The following is a 22,713-nucleotide window of genomic DNA, read 5'->3' on the forward strand; positions in this document are numbered from 1 at the left end:
TACTATGAGGGTTGTGGAGCACTGGAACAGGTTGCCCAGGGAGGTGGTTGAGGCCCCATCCCTGGAATAGTCAAGGTGAGGCTCGATGAGGCCCTGGGCAACCTGGTCTAGTTGGGGGTGTCCCTGCTGACTGCAGGGAGGTCAGACTAGATGATCTTGAAGGTCCCTTCTGACCCAGATGATTATATGATTCTAATTAAAAACAACTGAGAAAGTGTTCATCCTGTGAAAAATGGTGCACTGGCCTAGTTTGAGCTATGCTTTGCTGACTGCCCTGCATATGCTGCCTGGTCCAATATACCCGCGTTCTTATGAAGCTGTAGGAAATACATGTCTTAGATAATGTTGCCATATCTTCCTGAAATTCCACGTGTTCAGAAGTTATTTAGTGAGGGAATAGAACTGAACAGAAACAAATAGCATCATCACATGAAATTTGGTTGCTTCTTCTCAAATATGATACTAAAATAAAATTCAAGTTATGCCTGTAACTAATGTGGAAAGTTTTAGCCTTAATGCAGAGAGGTCGTCCAGGGTAATGCATCTGAAAGTGGACTCCATGATGGAAAATATTTAGTTTAAAGAGTACTTAATCTTCTGTAGTGAAGTGCAAGAAATGTATCGGACATCACACCTTATATTTTGAGGCATAAAAGAGTTGCTGAAAGGTGGAAATAGCAAGAAGCTACCAGTTTTGAGAAGACTTGAAAGATGGGGTTCAAATTATGAACTCAAATTTGTTTTGCTTTGACTTTAATCTTGGCTGCTACCAATAGTATTTTACAGTCTTTGTTTTGGAATAGGCAGAAGGGAAGAAGGGAATAACATATTACTTTGTTTTTTTTTTTCCCCACCCAACACAATGGCCTCTATTTGCACAAGTTTATAGGAATTATGAGGAGGCAGAGTTAAGGCTAGGAAATGCCTACAGATACCCTATTGGCTTTTGAGAAATTCATGCATTGTGTCTGATACCACACCTTAGATCAAAGGGGATTTTCAGCTTTAAAAGAGGCTTACCCCGGGCAAGCCTGGGAATGAGGGTGTATTCGCAAGACTAAAACTGGTAGCTGATCTTTCAGACTGGGAACTGATGGGGTGTTGTAGCGGCAGGCACACAAACAGGTTGCAGTGAGCATTCTTTGACCCTGAAGCCTTCCTGAATCGCGAAATGGGAAGAACCTGGGCTTGGCTTATCTCAAACACAGAAGACAGGTTAAATTTTGTAAGAAAGGACGCACAGAGTGTAAACCCTACTTTCACCTGGCACTGATTTACTAAATGCAGTGTGTCCCTTCCTATGCTGCTTCTCTCTTCTTACCTTGGAAAACATTTTTTTATTCAAAAAAATTATTTTATTTATTTTTATTAGAATATTATTATAATTTATAATTAATTTATAATATTATTATTACTAAGCACAATTACCTGGTTTAATTCTAAATTTTCTGTTTCTTATAATTTCTTCGGAATTTTTCCTTACTCCTTAATATTAAAGGTTGTTCTTTGAGTTAAATCTTTGAGAGGTTGTGAAAAAAACTAATGAGTTCATTCTGCAGAAAATCTATTAAGTTTCTTTAATGTCTGTAACTATCTTGAAATACGTATCAAAATGATTTTTAATTTTTTTTTAACCTGATATTCCATAATACTTTCCTTGCATAATTATGGATTTTGGAACAAATTCTATGTTACATATGCAAGGAAATGGTTCCATAATTATACTTATGTTTGCATAATTAACAAGCTGCTTGCCAATTTTAACTGACAAATTCCAAGTCACTTGTGCACGAGGGGGGAAAAAGCCATAAAAAATGGTAACTTCTGTTAGTTTTTCCTTGCATAGTTCTTACAGGTGTTGAAACTATTTCTTTCTAATTTGCAAGTAAATTTATGTATTTTTTTCCTGATAGGCAGCGCTGTACAGAATAGGGGGGCTGCTTTCTCCACCCATGCACTGGGGCTGTTTTGGGGGCTGCCCTCGGGTTCAGCCAACATATCTCAGTCCTGAGTTGTAAGATCCCCTGCTGCCGCCACCGCTGTTCTAGGCAGCTCTTCAGAAGTGTCTGCCAATAGCACGGGTTTCTTCCAACCGGTGCGGTAGTTTTCTGATGTGCACAAATGGGGGCTGAGGAAAGACCACCAAAACTTATTTCCACTTGTGACCTAAGGCAAGGGTTGAACTCCAGTTTCTGTCGAAAAATGGCAAGTGTGTCGTTGGCCTTCTCTGCCGTTCAGCTGCCTGGATTTAATGCTTTATATGGCTACTGAGTAAAATGTTGTTGTCTAAAATGTAAGCTTGAAAACACTTAGTGATTTTTAAGATCTTGAAATGAAAGGGTCATAATAAAACATGAAAGAGAATAGTTGAGGTGGCACTTACAAAGTAAAAACAAAAGTGTATGTGTGTATAAATACATATTTATTATTCCAATTTCTAAGTGTCCTTGTATGTTTTCCTCACAGTATCTCTATATATTTTATGCATAACTGTATTAAAATGCCCATATACAGCATTCGGTCACTTGCATTTAAAAACTCTGAATCACAAAAAAAAATGCTATAAGAACATCTAAGGTAGATAATTAAAGTATAATTAAGTTTAAATGTCTTGGTGAAGGAATATAAAAATATTTAAATTCAACAGGCTAGTACATTTGCAGTTTTCTTTTATTAGGTGTGAAATCTAAGAATCCCCTGCCAACTCTTGAGGGCTCAATCCAGAATGTTGAATTGAAGTACTGCGGCACATCATTGGTCAAATGTGCCTCTGGGACCGTGGGATCAATAAAAATTTGTGCCAAAGCCCCAGGTATGTGCAGCTGGACCATGTAAAACTTTATTGCCTGTATAGGAGAATTGGCCTTGCTTTTTACAAGGAGAGTTACTGAAACAAGAATTTACTCATTGTTCCTATGAATCAGAGAGGGGTTTTTTTGTATTCTGTTTTGGAGTTTTTTATTATTATTGTTAAGTGTGCCAGGATGATCCAGTCTGGCCCCGGTATAGTCAATTTTTACACTGAATAAAAAATAAAGATGTTGGTTTTTTTCTGCTGAGACAAATATTAATCTAAAAGCACTGAAGAAACTGGAATAGCTCTGCATTTTTGTATTATGCAGAATATTTGCATTTTGTTTTATTTGTAGCATGTTTTTGATTTATTCTGTTTATTGTTTAAAGTCTCATTTTCCATTAATGCTGCAAGTATATATTTTGCTTGTTAAGTTTTTGGGCGCTCTGTGATAAATAATTTTAAAATTTCTTTAATAGAATTTTTCTTGAATTGCATGAAGGAACTTTTCCAATCAATGTCTATGATCTCTTCATATGTAAAGACAGCTAATGTCAAGAATATTCAAAATGTAGTGTATTTAAACCTAAATTGAGTTCATGGTGATTTAAAAAGGTATTATTTTATAAAGTTGGGATTGAAATTACTATTTTAAAGAGAATGGGTTACTTTATTTGAAATCCTCCTAGATGTAAAGACATTTACAAGATAATATTAAGGAAGTTGTTTAATAGTTTATATGAGATTGCTCTTTCTATTTCTTCATTTAATTATGTACCTAAAATGTTAATAGCTGTTCTCTTCGGACTAGTGAATGTTTATGTGTTAAAAATTTATCTTGTTACAGTAAAAGCTGTAAGGAGTTTAATCTTTATTTTAGGTGATGGTGGAAAAGAGAAATTGATTCCTTTAATTCAAGGCCCTTCTGACACCAGAGACTTACACAGCAGTAAGTGGCTCAATGAGAGTAGAAAGCCAGAATCTCTCTTAGCTCCAGATTTGGTAGCCTTTACAATCCAAATTCCACAGTATATGGACTACTGCCATAATTCTGGTAAGTGCAAAACTCTTGTTAAGCCGGTATCGCATTACATTTTTCCTATCCAATGCAATTTTCAAAAGAGGGGCTTGATATAAAATGTGCCAAATGCCAAAGTATCTTTTTCACATACTGCTCACATTATTACTTGACTTCAGCTCACTGCGAGACACAAAAACTAAAAGCAGCATCTCGATGTGTGTCTTCTTCAGTGAGGAACGCTTCACTGACTTTGGTTGCCTTTTAAATTATTTATACAGAACAGTTTGTAAACTTCTTTTTTGTGAGCAGGATCCATGTTGAAAATATTAGTTATATTCTTTCTTCCCATCTTATACAGATGTTGACACACTGAATTCAAAGTGATTCATATAAATTTGTAACATAATTTATAATTAACTTAGAGAATTTGTTTATAATAAAATTTGTTAATAATAAGAAAGAGGATTTTTAAAATGCTACCAAGCACACATTTAATGTCATCAAACTTGGTGTTGTGGTGGATCTAGATAGAAAACAAGTTAATATATTCAGAGCATGGTTTGGATACATTTAGGTGTGTTGTTTACTTTGTGGAAATAAATACTCTTACCTGACATCCTTATGGTTTCTGTGGGCTTTAAACAAAACATTGGTCTGTTTTAAGCAACACTGAAATTTATCTAGTTTAAAGTAACTATAATATAGTTTGTGAAATACACGTGGATCTAGCTTTTTCCTGTCTGTCTAGTATGTTTTAAAAAATTGTTCTTTTGTGTTTTTAAAGCTTTATCCTGTTGCTATGCTAAGAGTACAACCAAATAAGTGAAAAAAAAACCAAACCCAAAATAGCATCTAGTTTAAGGAAAGCAAAAGAATTAGCTGACCCCAATACTGTGAAACCCTAAAATGAAAAGCGTGCTTTTTTCTCTAATTTTTTCTTGAGTAGTGGTTGTTGAATGTCATTAGTCTGAAAAGTAACAGTGAATTTATTACCATCATTTGTAATTTTTATATGCATATTTAAGCAACCTCTCATTCTTACGCGAAGTAAATATTTGTGAGCACTGTGCACTCCAGCAGTTGTCAGGTCAGCTTTTCAGTTACTATACTTGTATGTTTCTTGGAGCGCATCATGCTGGAAATGTTTATGGCAGTGTTTTTATAACAATTATCTTAAGTTCTTGCCCCTAAAACATTGCTGAAAAGCAATTCATGATTTAAGTCAAATTATTCAGATCTGTTTTTTAAAAAAAGTGAAAATCTGTTGCACCTGTGGCCTCACTTAAGTAGCTTTTAAATGTTCATAATAATGATATTTATTACTGTTATTGCATTTTCTGCCATTTTTGATAATCTTTTTAGTTTATTTTTTTTATTTGTGTCTTAGAATATTATTTGCATTTTAAAGGAGCTGTGCATACTTACCTATACTATAGAATTATTGCTTTTGGTACAGGTCACAGTGATCACATACATTTTTACCTCATCAGTATCATGGATAGTCCAATTAGACAGAAGAGAGTACTTGATAGGTTGTGACAGGAGATGCCTATGAGAATTAAGGCACCAACAAATGAAGTGCCGGCCAGACCCAAATGCAGGGAGAGGCAGAAAATATGTTTGTAATCGATGAGTGTGTGTGGTACCTTTTCTGTAGCTGAATGGAGATAGATTTAAAATGCTAAGATTTTTGAATTGAAAATTTACCAGATACTTCACCCCCTGCCCCTCAGTACCTCAGGAAAGTTGTATTGATCCTGTGTCTTCGGTGGCAGTCGCTGACCTGCCTGCTCAGGCTCCAGCTCTGCTTCTCTAGGTCTGTAAGGTGGCACCCATGATTGATGACAAATAAGAAGGAAAAGCTGACTGGTGTGTTAAAGCTTTGGTCCCAGTAAACATGAAGAGTAGTGTACTGCAAATGGTTTGGAGTGTTTGGGTTTTTTAAAAATACAAATATATATATATATATAAAAACTGGTAAACATTAATGTTTAAATTATCTTAGGCTCTATACAAAGGATGAGGGAGGTAATTAAAGCTTTCGCTTTCAAATAGTTGCTGAAGGAGGGGAGGCAATTTAATACAGGAGATAAGGCTATTCTTTTCATTACCACTGTGAAAACTACATGGAGAGAACATGTGAAGTGATTTGAGAGCATAAAAATGCTTTTGCTGTCAGTTGCAGTCACTTCTGGGAATTAAGAAAGCTATACTGGATAACTTGACAGCAAATTCAACTTATGCCTCAGGGGAATAAAAGGGTTGTTTAAAGCTCTACCACTGGAGATGATTGTGCGGTACTAAGTTGTGCTATTCAAGCAATTTATCCAAATAATGTTAGATAAAATGTTCTGGAATAGAGTATGTTCATTAAGAACAGAGTGATATAATAGCTTTTAGTGTGTAAAACCAAGGGAAGCAATTGCAGGGGAATTTCTGGGTACTCTGAAAGAATCCTGGAATAAACACAATACTTATTCAAGTGCCTTTCAAATTTTTTTTTAAATATATAAAAATTAGTAAAGGAAGAGCAACTAATTAATTCATTATGCTTCTGTTAAGTTGAATGGAAAACAACTTGGTCTAAAATCAAAGCAGTTGTTTGGATATATAATGCCAAGGAAGAGGTTGTGCAAATTGCATGAGATTCTTGAATAAATCAGGGGGTATTTACCTGGAGAACAAGTAGGGCACCTTTCCTCCTCCTCTCCCTCTTGAGTCAGCAACTGTCTACTGTGTCTGTCAAGTGTCTGTACCACTTTACAGTCATATGGTCTAGGGTGACCAGGATGGTTGTGTAGCTTCTTTTACTGCTTGTCTGTAGGTGGCCCTGCAAAGATTGAGTGCCTGTTTACAATTTGAGTGATAAGGTATTTTACACTAGTATTTTATTTTTTGCTATTTCAATTCTTGCTGCTGAGAGGAAGAGGGGAAAAAAGATGGTTTTTGTACTTCTGTACTCCACTGAGTATAACCAGCAAAGGAAAAAAGTCTATAAAATTGTAATTCCACAAAGGGCAACATTAAAGTGTGTGATGTGTAGCATTTACAGGCAAAGTAAGCATTATGTATAACAAGTGCCTATACTGGTGTTTACTTAGCAAGAGTATTTTACTGTTTGGTGCACAAAGTATTGTTAGCATAGTGGAAAACCGATCCACCTATGGCAGAGGAAGTATTTAAGGATACAGAATATAAATATTATTTTGTTTAGTCCTTCAATACAAGTCTGCATGTGGGTGCTTTTTAATTTTGTACGGTTCCGTTGTATGATAAAACTGCCCCGGGTATTTCAGTGCATAGTTGTAAAAATCAATGGATGTGCTTCCCAGCACATCCACATTTATTCTCATCAAATTCATTTAAACTGCAGCATATATAATAAATACAAGAAAGGAGATTATTCCATTACCCCAGGTCTTGGGAAGGTCTTCTTACTGCTTCTCTAAACTAACCCTGGCTTTATTAACCCTCAGAGCAGGCTGCAGACCTTGTTTATTTCACCTGGCCTTCCAGAGAAATAGGGAGATTTCAGAATGAATGCTGGTGTTAGTATTTAATTATGAGCAGCTGTTGAATAGATGAGGTGAGCTGATTAAGCTCTATTTGGTTTGCCATATTGAATAATTGGGAGTGCCTGCACAGCCGGTGTATGGAGAAATTTATTTCATATAAATCAAGGGGACCTAAAACAAAAAATACAAATAATGAAGTTTTCTTTGAGGTTGGTTACCTTAAATATTCAGAAATGCAACAGTAAAATAAAGGAGTAAGTAAAAGTACCTGTATTAATATCATGCTCATACATGGTAAATTGATACACCCAGTGGAGCAAAGTAAGAGTGAGAAGGCTTCACTAGTTTGTGAAAGCTGCATAAAGGCTGAAGAGCAAATATTCAACTTGGTAAAAGTTGGTAATTTCTCTTTTAAGTGTTATTTTCCTTAAACTTCCAAAGAGTTTTGGAATTTTCTCCACTGTCAATATTTTTTAAGTTTAGATAAGATTACTCCATTCTCTCTCCCTTCCCAAAGAAAGGAAAAATAATTTGTGAAGTGAAAATATTTTTAAGACTGAAGAAATCCTATCTTCAAACATGAAAAAAGTGCTGTAAAAGTTGTACCAGCAGGAACATTTTTTTTTCCTATCATAAACCAGCTGATTTTATCTGTTAGAACTTATTTGAAAGGAGTTGAGAAATTTTATATATGTTTGTTTTTATGCATACACACCTAGATATGCCCCCAACTCCCCCTTTCTTGCAGTTAAAAAAGCCTGTTGCTGACTACTTAGCCTGGGGATACTGCAAAGTCTGGATTTTAAAGCTGGAACAATGATATTTTTTTATGTTCTTAATTCTAATTTAAGTAAGTGCTTGTGCTAGTAAATAAAAAAAAAAAACAACTTGTAAAAGAGAATTCATAAACTAATTGGAAGTATTTTAGAAAGATTTGACACAATGAATGAGTAAAAACCCTTAATATATTGGAGTAATTAAAGACAATTCACATTTGTGGTTTGGGCATAAATGTGTAAAAATTATACCCATCTATCTTATTACATTTCCTTTTCTCTCCCTGAGGATTTCACTATGTACTTTATCTGTAATTGTTGCCAGTTTTCTATCAAGTTCCCACTGGGCTTCTGGTGCAAAAAATCTTATCCTCTCGATGACAGAGCTTGCCTGAATGATTTCATGCTCTTAGCATTTTTGTTCACGGGAATTAGGGGCAGAATGTAACTGCAGCTGAACATAGCATCTATTTTTGTAATTTTGAAGTTTAGACTCTGTTATTGGAACTAAATGAAGAGATGCAGGTGTTCTCCAGTTCAAGTCCTTTGGGATTTTTTGATGGTAGATGCTTGAAAAGAAAATGCATGTGTTTCCAGAGTCAAACAGCAGCTGTGGACAAGGATTTATGTTTTTCTCAGAACTTTGGGATTTCAAAATGTTACATTTAATCACATGCACAGAAAGGAGAGCAAATGTTAAAGATGTTACATATAAAACTAGGGGACTGATCTTTTTACCATACCAACTAGTTGTGGGAATAGAGGAACAAAGTGATCTTTAATCTTAATATGAACAATTTCAAAAGGATTATGATACTTGCCAGGACTCTGGTCTTTTGAGAACTGTGCTCTTGCAGCACACAACATTTATATCCTCTTAATTGCTTTTAAAATCTGGCTTATTCTCATACTTTTGCCTTGGAAAAATAGGAATGCTAATAGTATGAGTTACTGAAAACACAGCGTTCGTGCAGTACTTATGTTAGAGCAGGGTGAATTTAAATTCACATACGTATACATTTTTAGAACAAGTTTTCTAGTAATGTCCTGAAGTTTTCAAAATTGGGTTAAAAATAGAAGTTCAGCTGCCTGAACTGAGAGGTCAAATTTAAAATTTTTTCGAGTTACAAAACTTGTGGGCAGAAGTATTTTATGGTAATGCAATTTGTTTTTTTTGAAATTAGTACGCAAAATGTCTGACATATTTTAATTTCATCACAAGTTCAAGTGGGCGCAGCAGATGGTGGTACTACTGAGCTGTTCAGGACGGGAGGATGGTGTGGGGAAGAGCAAGTTGGTAACGGTGGTAAATGCCAGATAGTTAATACCGCTCTGAGAAAGTAAAAGTGTCTTTTTAAATGCATTTAATCTTGTACATTTTAGCTTTTGTATGCTCCAACTTGCTCCGTTACTCTCACAGCTCAATATGGTGTGCTCTATGGCCAGGTTAACTATCAAATATTTTTCCAGACCTGAATTACCTCCGTATCTACTGTCTTACAAAAATCCAACACTTACTACTTTTTGCAAGAGGGAAGTAAACTTGTCCTCAAGCACAGTCTGTTACTCTGCTGGCTCTAATTATAAAATTCATGTCTATGGGAGTAGCATCAGGCAGGGATCTACTATACGATGCTAATTAGTTTAAGGTTATTTACAGTGGGTTGCATAACTCTGGCAACTGGCAGTAAGTTCTGGTTATAGAAAGGTAATTGTGAAATGCAAGAATTAAGGCAGCTTGATCAACTTTCCATCAAGTAAATCTGCAAATCCTCTTGGGGGAAGAGGTGTTTTCATCCCTCTACATACATTGCGTTCAGTTTCTTTCAATATGCCATAAATCTTTCAACAATACATGTAGCCTAGAATTCTGAAATTGTGGTTAAATAGGATTCTGAGTTTTGTAAAATGATATTTGAAAAATCGATGTAAAAAAGCTACACTCAACAACTGAAGATTTGAGCTGTTGAGTGGTGAGTAATATGGTGTATGCAGGCTTTAAAGTGCATAAAGGAAATCTCCCTACTTTCTCTTTAAACGGAGCATAACCTAGAAAATTCTGTAAAAGCAACTAAAAAAGTTGAGTTGCTAAAAAAGCCTTTTTATTTTTTAACCTTTTAACTTATTAAATATGTAAAAGTTGGGGAATGGCAGATATGAGATTATTTCTGCTACCTTTATTTTGTATGTATGCATGTGTGTTCCATAGGATTTCTATTCATTTACAATCTGGTAGTATCAAAGTGTTTCATTTGGCCACCAAAGTCATATTTAACACTTCAGGTATGAAAAAAAATAATAATGTCAATGTGCTGTTGAATAACTTGTATTTCCATAACAGTATAGGATTATATTCCTGTGCTTCATATATTTATGAAAATGCATTCACGTTTTCCACTTGTAGCATCTGGAAAAGCATTATTCAGCAAGGTGACTAGATACTTACTGATGGTGCAGAGAGTTTTGGAAACGTGACAGGCATATGCTCTCAGCAATTGCTGACACATAGCTTTGGACATTGAAATCTGTTTTTAATTGAGAAAATATATGTTGGCCAACATATTGGGATAGCTCCTACTCGTTTTGAAAAAATGCCATGGGATCTTTAACTTCCATTTGGACGCTTCCCAGATATGGGCATAAGGGACTGTAACTGTTTACTTTCAAATGGTGTTTAAACTGTTTCCAGGTTTTATAATTGAATTATATTGCTCTCACTACCGCTTTGGTGATATAAACGTTTCATATTAAATAACTTTTTTTTTTTTAAATGAAATGCTAAATAGATATAACTGAAAATCAGTAGACTTTTGCTGGTAAAATATAAATGCATTTTGAGCAGGTCATTTTTTGGTTTTCAAATTCTAGTAGCAAGTGTTTAAATAACATCTTACTGAACAGAAATACAGCACATTGGATGAAAAACAGCATTAAATGAAGTATTTCCAATATTTTTGATGCAGAAATCATGATCTAAATCATATTTGTTTCTAAATCTATTTTTTTTTCTCAGTAATTTTCATGGTTCTACCCTGTAGTATGTTAAAAAGAAGTTCTGGGTCACTCCCAAGATTCCAGTGTTCTGGTTATAATGCACACAAATTGTACTTACAGTCTCATTTATATGGTTTAGGATGCAGTCTTAAATGCACAGAGTTGAGTATTTAACCACGTTGTCCCCTTTCACCCAAACTGTCCTGAAGTTCCCACACAAGTTCCTTTCTATGATGTAACAAATCACAGAATCAAAGAATTGTCTAAGTTGGAAGGGACCCTTAAGATCATCTGTCCAACCATCAAATAGCCATTTGTGGTCACAAAATAAAGTTGTGCCATTACCAAGTGACTGAATACTTAGTTTTATGTAGAAAGCAACATTTAAAGCTAGGATTAGACAAACCGGATTAGAATCTCAGCAGTATATTGAGTTTTTTAATTGAACGAGATAACTCCAGTGAGGACTCCCAAGCTAGGACATAATCCTGTAGTTGAACACATAAATTAGTTTTGTTTTCTTCATGTGCTGTGAGGCTTCTGAAAGTCAATTTCTATTTTTATCAATAAATCTTCAAATTGTATAGAAATTAGTACTGCAGGAACAATTAGACACTTTTAACCTTTGGACCATCTAATCACTTCTGTGCTGTATGAGCTGAATTCATTTTCCTTTTACTTGTGCCCTGAAATAGAACTAATATGTGCAAGATACTCGTGTGTTTACTGGTGTAAAGTAGCAGAAATACTTAAAATTGATATGAGGAAGACAGTGTACTGTGTAATTTCTCAGTTCTATTAATAGCTAAAATTACCATAATTATATAAGGTGAGCATTTAATATTGAGTATCTCTATATAACAGATTTCTAAGTTCAGCTACTTCAATTACAAATACTATATATTTGAGGTATCCAGATATTCTCAGTATCACGTTTATTGCTAAATCTATTTGAGAAATGCAGTGGTAGGATTACAGTGGATGTATAGTTTAATTAAATAGCTAAATACTTTTAATTCTTAATTTAAATCTGATTTACACTTTTCAGTAGAGGAGAAGGTATTTTGAAAAGGAAAAACCAATTTGTTTTTCTGAAGTATTGTCCGAAAGAGATTCTAGATGTTGCCCTAATCTTGCAACTTGTTCAGTTAACATTTGCTGACCTGAGTCCCGAGTTCCCATTCAAACACCCTTCTGCTGGTAATTGTTGATACTGAGGTCCATTTGCAGCACAGCAAATTAATGCGAAGTCTGGCTTTCCTAAATGTTTTCCTAACTCTTGATGTATTTTTAAGATGAAGTAGACAGATCTGAAAAAAAATAGTAATTGTGATTTTCTCCAAGAGATTTAGAAAAGTGATTCGTTAAGTGTGTAAGCAGAATAGCAAATCATTTTGGGGTTGTACTACCTGAACTTAATGAGAAGGTTGCATGGTTGTGCAGGGGGGAATGGGTGCCCTGACAAGGAGAACTGAAAGGATGGGGAGGCTTGAGCAAACTTGTCAGCTCTTACAGTTGGCCCAGTAAGAGTCTGCCTGCATCTGCCAATTCCTCCACTTCTGGCCTGTGAGCATCATCTGTCACTATACACCTTCTTAGGCCATTTGTTTGGGACTGGTGCCAAGCTGGAGAAGTAGCTTTGACTATGCTGCCTCATATCCAGGAATCTTGGAAAAATAGCCCACTGCCTGCTGGAAGGTGGACGTGAAGGGAGTCAGACCAATCGGAATTTGAGTCACATCTTTTTTAATTTTAGTGTTGATAGCCGTCATGCTAGGAAAAAAACCCCGAACATATTCTAAAAAATATGATAGAAACCATAAATGAAAAGAAATTATAATCTGGAAATTAATGTTAGATACCAGAATAATAATCTGAATAAATCAAAGGCTCATTGCCTCTTCCTATCTCCCCCCCTGCCCTTGAAAGTGCCTGTGCTTGTTTTATTTCTGGAATAAAACTACTTAAACCATACAGAAACATTACTTTAATACAATACAAAGTAAATTATTAGAACTGGCTATCACAGGAAAATACCTCCTTTCCCCCAGAGAAAATAATGGAAATTTTATAAATAGAAACAATTCTTACTGGAAAACTAAGAGAAGATATGATTGACTCTAATGAAGCATCAAATACAGTGTTTGGCTCAACATTAGTGAGCAGGGTTATGGAGCGCATGCGATGAATCATTACCTCTGGAGAGTATTTTTCTGTTCTGTGTTTGTCAGTGGCATAGAGGGTAATCAGTAAGATGTAATTAATCATCTTTAAAATAAACTGGACATCTCTTCACTGGGCTTTGACTAAATTATATATACAGTATATTTCTTGTATTTAGTGTAGCTATGTTCATGTTTGGTTATCTTTTCAGTGGAAATAAATTAATGAAAGGAGAATTTAAATTCTCTTGTCCCTCTGCTTTTGAGCTTTATTATAATGTCCCTGCTGTCATAAGAGAAAGAGGGATTCAGTATTTAGTAAATCTTCTCTCTAGGTTGTGACCTGAAAATTCATACAAGAAAATGAAAGATGTTCAACATGTCTTTGTTTTATTTGAAAGATAATTTAGCCCAAGCCCTGGATGAATATTTTTCAGACATTAAAGTTATTGCAAAGTAGTTGTTTTGCACATGTTTGATGATAGATTCGTTATTGAAGGATAAGCTTAAAATTAATCTGTTACCTTAAAATTGGGTTTATAAACCAACTTCTGGAAAACTTGTTGCAAACAAAGTGATAAGGGTAATAGAATTTTCTGAAAACAGATGTATGTATATACGTCAATCCTTTAAGCAGTTGCATGTCTAAACCAATGAAATAAAACTTTAATGTGGATTGCAGTCAGTTGATAAAATTGTTTTTTATTAAATAATGGGAAATAATTAAGGTATACTTACCTGTATTTTTGAGTTTTGAAAAGAGATGTAATGAAAACAAAACAATAATCTTCATAATACTAATTATATTTAGTATAAAGACTTTTATAATAGTTTGAAGCCAGTGATACTTTTTTTATTTCTTCACTGGCAACATAACACAGAGTAAGTATAAGCCTGCGAAAGGGATGACTTAACACAACTGTTGATGCACTTTGAATGAAACATCTTTATCAAGTTAATACAACAAGCAGTCATGCCCTACTTGAATTACTCATTTATAATGGCTGAGCAGCAGCCTGGACGTGGACTTTGAAATCCTGGGAAAATAAGATGCATGCATTCATTCGAATGTCTAATGTCTTTGCTTAGAGCAGCTGTAAAATGTTGAAGTGAGATGTCAGCTACTAGCTGTTGTCTGCAGTTTTAGTCTGAAGCAAGAAGTGATCATTTAATTGCTAACTAAGGTTAGTATTATTTTAATCATCGCATTCTCAGTTCAAGACTTTCTATTTTCAAAAGCCCTTTGAACATCTAGGACCTAAGAATACAAGTATTTATCTGCGTTTTGCACGCTTTTAATGCACATATTATTCCAACTTTAAGACCTTATTTGCTTTCTTATTATATATAGACTGTTCTCTAACTTCTGTTGTGCTTGTGATGAGGGAGTAGCAATCCTATAGACTTGTAAATTATCAAAATAAAGCACATGTACGGGGTAGCAACTTCAAAAATGCTACCTGCGTGCTCACTAAAGACATGAGTATAATAGCTGGTAAAAGCCATATATTAAAAGGATTTCTGTCTCTCTGCACTGTTGGGATGTTGCAGCTCGCACAATCTTTTGCAGATGACTGCATTGCCAGGTTCCTTGTCCTCACAGCTTGATACCATGTTTCCTTTGAAAAGATAGACATGTAGGAAATTAACTGTTCAACTTTAATTTTTCTTCAAATGCTTGCACAATACCAAAGAGTGTGCATCTCATTATACTTGAATCAGAGATTTTTGATAAGAAGTGCCAGATGTTGTGTATCAAGTATCCTCATGCTTCCCAAGTCAAGAGTACAGAAGTAACCACTCTTTTTTCAGTGCAGGAATTGCACAAGCTGCCGTGACACAAGGTGAGTGAGAGCAGCAACTCCCACTTTTGCTTGTTGGAGTATCTGTAAGGGCAGTGTGAACTTTGTGTGGCACTTCGAAGGCATTCAACACTGGCCATGTTTTATTTATCCAGGGTTACTCATAATCATCTTACAGCAGTCGGTGAGACTGCAGGGGTGCTTACTTAAAGGCTGTTCAGGAATTGGTCAAGTAGTATTTTCCTTCTTGTTTCTGTTACAACTGGAACTAAGATTCCTTGTACTTCATTTCAGTCTGTTTCCTGGAACAGGGGGTCTCTAACATACACCATACTAACTTGTTTATTTCCTCTGGAAAATCACTATCTCAAAATTGTGATGGAAGGAGCAGGTGTTTTCTATACAACATTAGGAAATTAAATCACAAACTCAGAGATCATGCCTGCCTTCCTGCTAATGGGAAAACCGAGAGGTAAGAATAATCCACCTTAGAGGTAGAAGTATGATGGTTAAAATTTTCACTAATATTTGTCCAAGGCAGCACTTCTAGAGGCATTGGAAGTACAGCCAGGGACGACATTATTTATCTTACACTGTTGGGCAAAATGGAACATTTTGGAATGGTTTGCATTGCGCTTCGCCGCTGAGGTACTTTAATGGGCTGCTCCAAGAGTATGATGGAGGGATATTTGCAAGAAGGATGCAGTAACTCTTGTAGCCTTGACTGTGACTGGGCTCTTGTTGGCTTTAGCTGCAACAGTTTGTCACTTCTCAAATGGCAGCGGCTGAGCTCCAGTAAATGGTTTCTGTATATTGAGGTGTGAATATACTTGAGCAAATGACTCCAGAACATTTGTTTTTAAGAGTGTAGAAATTAGTAATTAAGAAGCATACTTGTACAAAAGCACATGAGGTAATGCTAAGGGAACAAGATGTTTTTCATTCATTTTCTGAGAGGTCCCATAGTGAAACACTGGCCAGTAAATGCTGTTATAATGGGGGCCACTCTAACTCAGGATCAGTTACAGCAGCGTTTTGGTCCTGGCTTTGAGGAAATAAAGCAACAACTGAGTTCCTGCCATGCTTTCCAGCATGAAGCAAGCAAAGTTCTGAAACTTTTGTCTTAATACCGATACCTCTGTGTGTTCCTTATCCTTACTGCTCTTTCTGGGGGAGGTTTTTGGCTCATAGCGTAGCAGCCAGCATGTAAGACTGCAGTTTGTGTGCTCCCAAGCCTTTGGCCTAACCTTTGTGGATAGCTGTTTTGGGTTCACACCTCACAGGGCCATGATCCCAATAGCACTGGAACTTAAAGGTCTTCCTACTGCTGCTGGTTCAGAGAAGCAGAGCCAGTGTAACATATAAAATTCTTTTAGCTACTAAAAATGTGAAGCTAACCCAGCTTGCAGTCCAGCTCCTCTTCTTTTTCCAGATAATTTTGTTTCTTTTCTTAAAAGAGAGATAAAGCCCTTTTCCTACCATTCATTTCTTAACCTGGAATGCCAAAATTAAGAATTTGGAATGGCTAGAATCGATTTCTAAATTACAGTTGAAAAAAATGAAAATACCTAATTGCTTCTTACCAGACAGCTGTCATAATTTTCTTAGATATTTTCCTGCTTAGCTGTACCTGTATATATACATGCATGTGTGTAAGTATAAGGAGAGAATGAGGTATCTATAATTATTTTATCTGAGTATTGGTGAAATTTGGGAGGAAAGCTTAGAAAAATGTTGTTGTAATCCACTGTATATTGTTTGACCTACCCTTATAAATATATCAGAGAGCTGCAGCTTGAGAGAAAATATAAATCTTTTTATCTCTAGATGCTTTTGTTTCCCAGAAGGTTACAAGGGGAACAGGAGGAGGGTTTTTTTTTAATTCCTTTATCCATAACTCAGCCCCTTTGGAAAATCTCCAGTTGGTTCTTCATACCCCAGGAAGAATGCCAGCCAAACACTTGGTGGTTTTTGACAAATCCTATTTAGTTTCTGTCAGTCCCAGTGCGGTGCGGTTGACATCTTTTAGGCAAATGCAGACAAACTCTCCCGATTTACAGTGGGATAGAAAATAGAGTAGCAGTTGACTGAGTTATTCTCCAGTAGTTTTTCCTTCATAAGATAGGATAATAATAAAATATCTTATGACATAATGGTTTCTTCATACTTACTTTAGGAATTTTTACATGACTTCACCTGGCCTTGGCCTGTCATGAATATATGACACCTGCAACACTTTTAAATGAAGTTTGCATGTCACATTAACTTATACATAATAGATGTCTTAGTTTATATAAACCTGTATCAATGCTATCAACATAACTTTAGAGAAAACAAGTATTTTGAGCTTCACGTGGCTTCTGTACTAAATTCTTAGTGTGCTCTTATAAATTAAATTATCTTCCAAACAAATAGGCTGTACCTAATAAAGATATGTGATACCCCTTAACCCCCCGCCCCCAGAAATCCTAGACAAAAGCTATTAAGTATGGCAGCTTGAAATATGAACGAGGTTGTTAGCGGCACTGGGTTTAGTGCAGTAGTTTAAGAATAACATTACACTTGCTTAGAACAGTAGATGTGTCTTGCATGTCAGTTTGCCAATGCAAATAATATTCATACTTTTCTAAGGCTTTTTAATATGTTTCTTCTGTGAAGTGCAGTTTAATATTTAGTTACTGATAGCGTCCATTATTATTGTTATGCTTTGGATCAAAGAAAAGATAAAATAGTCTGAATTACAAAGCATTCAATAGCTTAAATTTTCTGCCTAAGGAATAACAAAAAGTAGCAGACTGAAGTTCAAATTTATATGGTGAATAAGTTTGAGTAGTTTTCTGTGCCATTAGCGGAACAAATTAAACTTTTGCTGGTTGAGTGCATATACCTAAACAGTGTAGTGTGGGAGGATTATCAGCCAGTTAGTCTTATTGGTTTATTGGCAGCAGAGCAGATTTAAACCAAATTTTCCCATGGCAGAGGTACTGTATCAGCGATCCCAGAAGTTTTCCTAAGAAATTTATGAAGTGGTATGAAAGTAAATTACTGAAGAGCCATCAAAGCAAGCATGTTATTAATTGACAATTTATTGACTTCACCCTTACTGCTAGTTAAAAGAAAAAAAAAAAGAGGATTAGGATTCAGCCTACACTTTGAAAGCTGCGTGAGGTCTTTTGTACAATATTTTAGTTAAGCTGTAATTAATTAACTTAATTAAACAAATATTAGTAAAAGAGTAAAAGCACACTTACTCTGATGGATCTATAAAAATAGTCATAAGATCAATGTAAATAAGTAATGGAAAGTGTGAATCTGGGTCTGGTTAGGGCAGAGTGTAACACCAGTTATCTTTGATCTTCTGAGAAACTTAGTCCTTGCTCAAGCAAATCTCTCGTAGACCTCACTGACTAATTGCCAAAGAACTGCTGGGTCTTTACCCTTCAGGTTAAGGTCAAAAACATATTGCTTTTTATTATACTGGATCATTTCTTTGTGCCTAGGTTTAACATGTTTATTTCAAACATCATTGCAGCTTGCTTTTGTTGTCTATTTTTTTACCCATATTAAAAGAACAGGCTAATGATTACTGTAGAAAGAAGCTATCTTGTGTTAATTCTCTTTTCTTCTATTAACTTGCTGGTCCTGACAAATTATTTGACTTCTCTGTATCAGTTCATCTGTAAAAAATTTGTATTATCATTGGTGCAAAATGCTATGGGAATTACCATAGGAATATTTTCAGACTCTCGTCTGGAAGGTATTCTATGAAGCCTGGAATTTTATAGTGATAGTAGTTATATATTATTAGTGAGCATACTGTAGATTTATTAAGCATCTAATATTTGAGATAGGAATTTGATTCCTGCTAATATTATGTGGAAGTGGAGGTCTCTCCTTAAGCACTAGAAAAAAATCCAAAGCTGTTGTTCCCAGAGTAATCATGTATAATTTAAATTTATAGTTTTTTTGTCAGTCTTGATTAAGACACATAGATTTAATGAGAGGAATATTTTTCCTATTACTAATAGTCCCTAAAGACTACTGCATGTAAAGCACATGAACTCTCTCCCTTTCTGCCTTTTTCTGATGCCTGTGAACTTTTTCTGTTGCTTTGAATGGCTTATAAATTGTTTTCCAGGTAGGAGGGAGAATGCTTCACTTTGACTCAGAGTTGAATTTCTTGAGAAAATATCATTCTGATCAGTGTGTCCACAATGGGAGCTATTACAGCATAGTTTACTTCACTATCAGGGTTTTTTGGCCAATTTGCCCATGAAAGCAGTCTCCTAGAAATCTGCTTAATCAGTAATACTGTTTTGAAAATAAACATTGTGTAAGGATCTGTCCTTTTCTATTAACAGCTCCAAACATTCTAAATAAATCTAAGTAATTTTTTTTCAGTCACCCATGATATACTTCCCTTCTTTGATATTGTCAGTTTTACCTACTTTGTTCATGGTACTTCAACTTTGATCTCAGCTAATTGCCATTAAATTCACACCGCTTACTGACTTGGCAAGCCAGAGCAAGTTAATGCTATTCATCATAAGGAGACCAGTTACTTTATTCTGTCCCCTCTGGGCATGTGCTTGTTTGTTTAACAGCAAAATGATTTGAGCAGTTTTACATATGCTGCTCATACATTTTCCACGTGAAAATCAATAACATAGCAGAATTCTACAACTGAGGCTTTTTAAATGCGTTTATCACTTAAGACATAGATATATTTAAAAGATATTTTTTCATGCTGTTTCAAATACTGCTTCTGTCCCATAGTGAGATTTCATGAGCTATTTGGAGCTTGTCATTGGGTCAAAGAAGAATTTTTGTCTGTTTGGTTGTTCTTCACTTTTCAAAATAAAGATTGCTTTTGCCTGCAAAGCTATTAAAATGCATTTAAATGGAATGAATGCAGGCTTTTACCCCCCTCAAATGCCAGAGACTGTCCGATCTTGGGTGAAGAAAAGAGAATCTCCCACTTCAGTGTCTGTCCTGGGCTATGCCCAACTGTCCTTGCCCAGCTAATGTAGTGGTATCTTCTGGGCACTGCATAATTTACCAGCATTAATACTGATAGGGAGGAAGTGGTTTATTAAATGAGTATATTTATTAATTTAAAATATTTTAAAATATTAAATGCAAAATTTAAATATTAAACAGTTCTGAAGTATGTTGTAAAAGATTTCATATATATTAGCTTAAGCTTTTTTTCTCCAAAAGGAGCAGGATTACATTCACTGGGAAATTGGATAGTGGTTATTTTTAATCCCCCAATCCAATAATGCCCTTAAGAAACATCTGTTTACCAATAATAGTTCCTTTTTCCAGAGGATGTAATGACAATATACATTTGAGGCCAGGTGTAACATCTAATGCATTAATGCAAAATTAAGAATAAGCAGAAATCATTAAGTAGATTTTTATAATCTGTGTTGTTAGAATGACTCTTAATTAGAAACTGAGGAAAAACTTCAAATGCATTTAGCAAATTTATTACTAAGTCCTCATGAAGGCAGCTTGGGAGATGGTAATAGTGCTTTGTGCATTTGCCAGGGTGTTTGTTGAATCCTTCAAAACTTCTTTCACCTTAGTTAATAATAAATTTTCTGCATTGTGAGAAGAATATTTTTTTATGTAATCATCTCCCTTTAGAAAAAAAAGGGGAAGTACGTTTGAAAAATGAGAACACATTTTGTTTGTACAAAACCATAGAAATGCTCTTCTCTCCCCTCCCCCCCATCATTGAAATCGGATTTTCTGATTTGATCAAAGTTCTGTGTGTGTGTTTTTGCTTGTTTTTGGGGTTTGTTTTTTTGATGAGCATCTGTTCTTTGGTGAGTATTTTTGGTTTTGTTTTGGTCATCTACTGCTCTTTATTTCCACTTACTGGTTTCATCCAGTGTGTTTCAGCGTCTGCCTTAAGTCTGTAAAATTAATCTTACTGGAATATTCTTTGAATTTTAATCTGCCTAGATTTCTTAATGAATGTTTATATCCCTGTGTGGAAGAGCTGAGCTGTCTACTCCAAAGTTTTATGTATTTTGATAACTAAAGCAATTATCTTTAATTTTTTTGTGTCTGATATATGTAATGAATAAGAAGATGGAGAGGGAAAAAGTGTAACACCAGCATGAAGGTGTTATGAAAAATAAAGGATAAACCTTAACTTGCACTGAGGCCCTACAATGGCTATGTGCTGAAAAACCACAGGATGCTGAATTGCATCCAGATACGATGTTATCATTCTTCATTACTTGGTTAAATGCTAGGGTTTGGTAATTGGTTGTCGCTGTTGTTTTTCTGGATGTTTTAAGAATGAGTTTTAAAAGAACCATCATTGTTCAAAGAATTTCACACCATAAGAGATTGCACGAAAAGTGCATCCGGTGAAATCAAAGCGGAGCTCAGCCAGGTGCCAAGAGCAGCGTAGCCAGCTTTGGAAGTGGAAACCTCACCTGAGCTGAACTCACTCTCTTCCTTTTTACATCCTGCGCTGATAAGAAAAAAATGATGGTCACTGTAGTTCTGTGTGGTGGATCTGCTAGAAATTGTAGTATGAGGACGTTAATAGTAGCCTCAACATTAAAGGTTTCAAACTACTGTGTGGATGATTGTTTTGGGTCCTTAGGGTCCTTCATTTTAGAATGATGTAGTGGAAAAGCTTTTTGTTTGTTTGTTTTGGTTATGTGATACAGTTTTCTCATAAGACTTGTGTTAATGATCAGGAAGCAAGATTTAAATAGACTGTTCCTTGTTCTAGTGAAGTTTGAGTTCTTTCTCCAGAAGAGTAAAATGTGATGTGAGACAGTTAAATACAGTAAAAACTGAAATAAGCTGTCCAAGCTGAAATCACTAGACCACCCAGGTCTCGGACCACCCAAGGGACCAACAACAGGCAGTTGCATGAAAGAGATGCCCTTTTACTAGAGGTCGAACAAGTCGTATTGCAGATCTTAGAAAAATTTGGTAGTGATTTCTTAATACAGTTGGCTGCCTGCTGGAGATGGTCCTTATTCAAAGTTCCCACTGTATAAGCAGTGTCCCTCTGAAAATGGCCCATTTACTTACAACCTTAGCCTTACCATTTTTTTATCTTTTTAGGACAAAAGTAGAATGAGTAGCAATGTGTTGCTACTGACTAGACATTTCAAATTATTAGAGAGTTTGTGTAGTGACACATGTAAGTGAGATTTTTTGAATGGGGGATATTTGATCGATGCCACTTCTAGGATTTGCAATGAGAATCCAATTGAAAACACTCAGGTGAATAATTCTTACTTGAACTACCTTAACTGTATTTGTTTGTGAGAAATGGTATAATATGAGACCAGCTAATTCAACATGAGAATTGCTCTGTTCCCAAGCTTAAGTGGCTTTTGGAAAACATAAAAAATACCTTCTTTGGAAATTATTGAAAGTAGCAGGTTATGTCCTTAAAATCAGAGTGATGTATGTGAACTATGTAAATATTTTCTATGATTAAAAATAGACAGTGCTGGGAAACTCCTTTGCGTTACAGTGTTTCCTGTGGCAACCATCATTTCAAGATGGTTTCCCATTCTCTTCTTTTTTAAATTTGTTAGATAAAGTGTAAGTCATATACTTTATAGTCATACACACATACACTTTAAAGTCATAACTTAACCGAA

General features: G+C 35.3%; 1 protein-coding gene across 6 annotated transcripts in view; it reads left to right on the forward strand.

Annotated features, from left to right (window-relative positions):
- Nucleotides 1-22,713, forward strand: part of VPS13B (vacuolar protein sorting 13 homolog B (yeast)) — a 461,850-nt gene that overhangs the window by 135,620 nt on the left and 303,517 nt on the right. For all 6 annotated transcript variants that reach the window (XM_014965404.1, XM_014965406.1, XM_014965405.1 and 3 more), the window contains exons 17-18: nucleotides 2,678-2,812; nucleotides 3,675-3,848. In XM_014965404.1, coding sequence (XP_014820890.1) covers nucleotides 2,678-2,812; nucleotides 3,675-3,848 — 309 coding nt within the window. The remainder of the gene's footprint in view (nucleotides 1-2,677; nucleotides 2,813-3,674; nucleotides 3,849-22,713) is intronic.

Source organism: Calidris pugnax, unplaced genomic scaffold (genome assembly GCF_001431845.1).
Source record: "Calidris pugnax isolate Ruff unplaced genomic scaffold, ASM143184v1 scaffold41, whole genome shotgun sequence".
Taxonomy (NCBI): domain Eukaryota; kingdom Metazoa; phylum Chordata; class Aves; order Charadriiformes; family Scolopacidae; genus Calidris; species Calidris pugnax.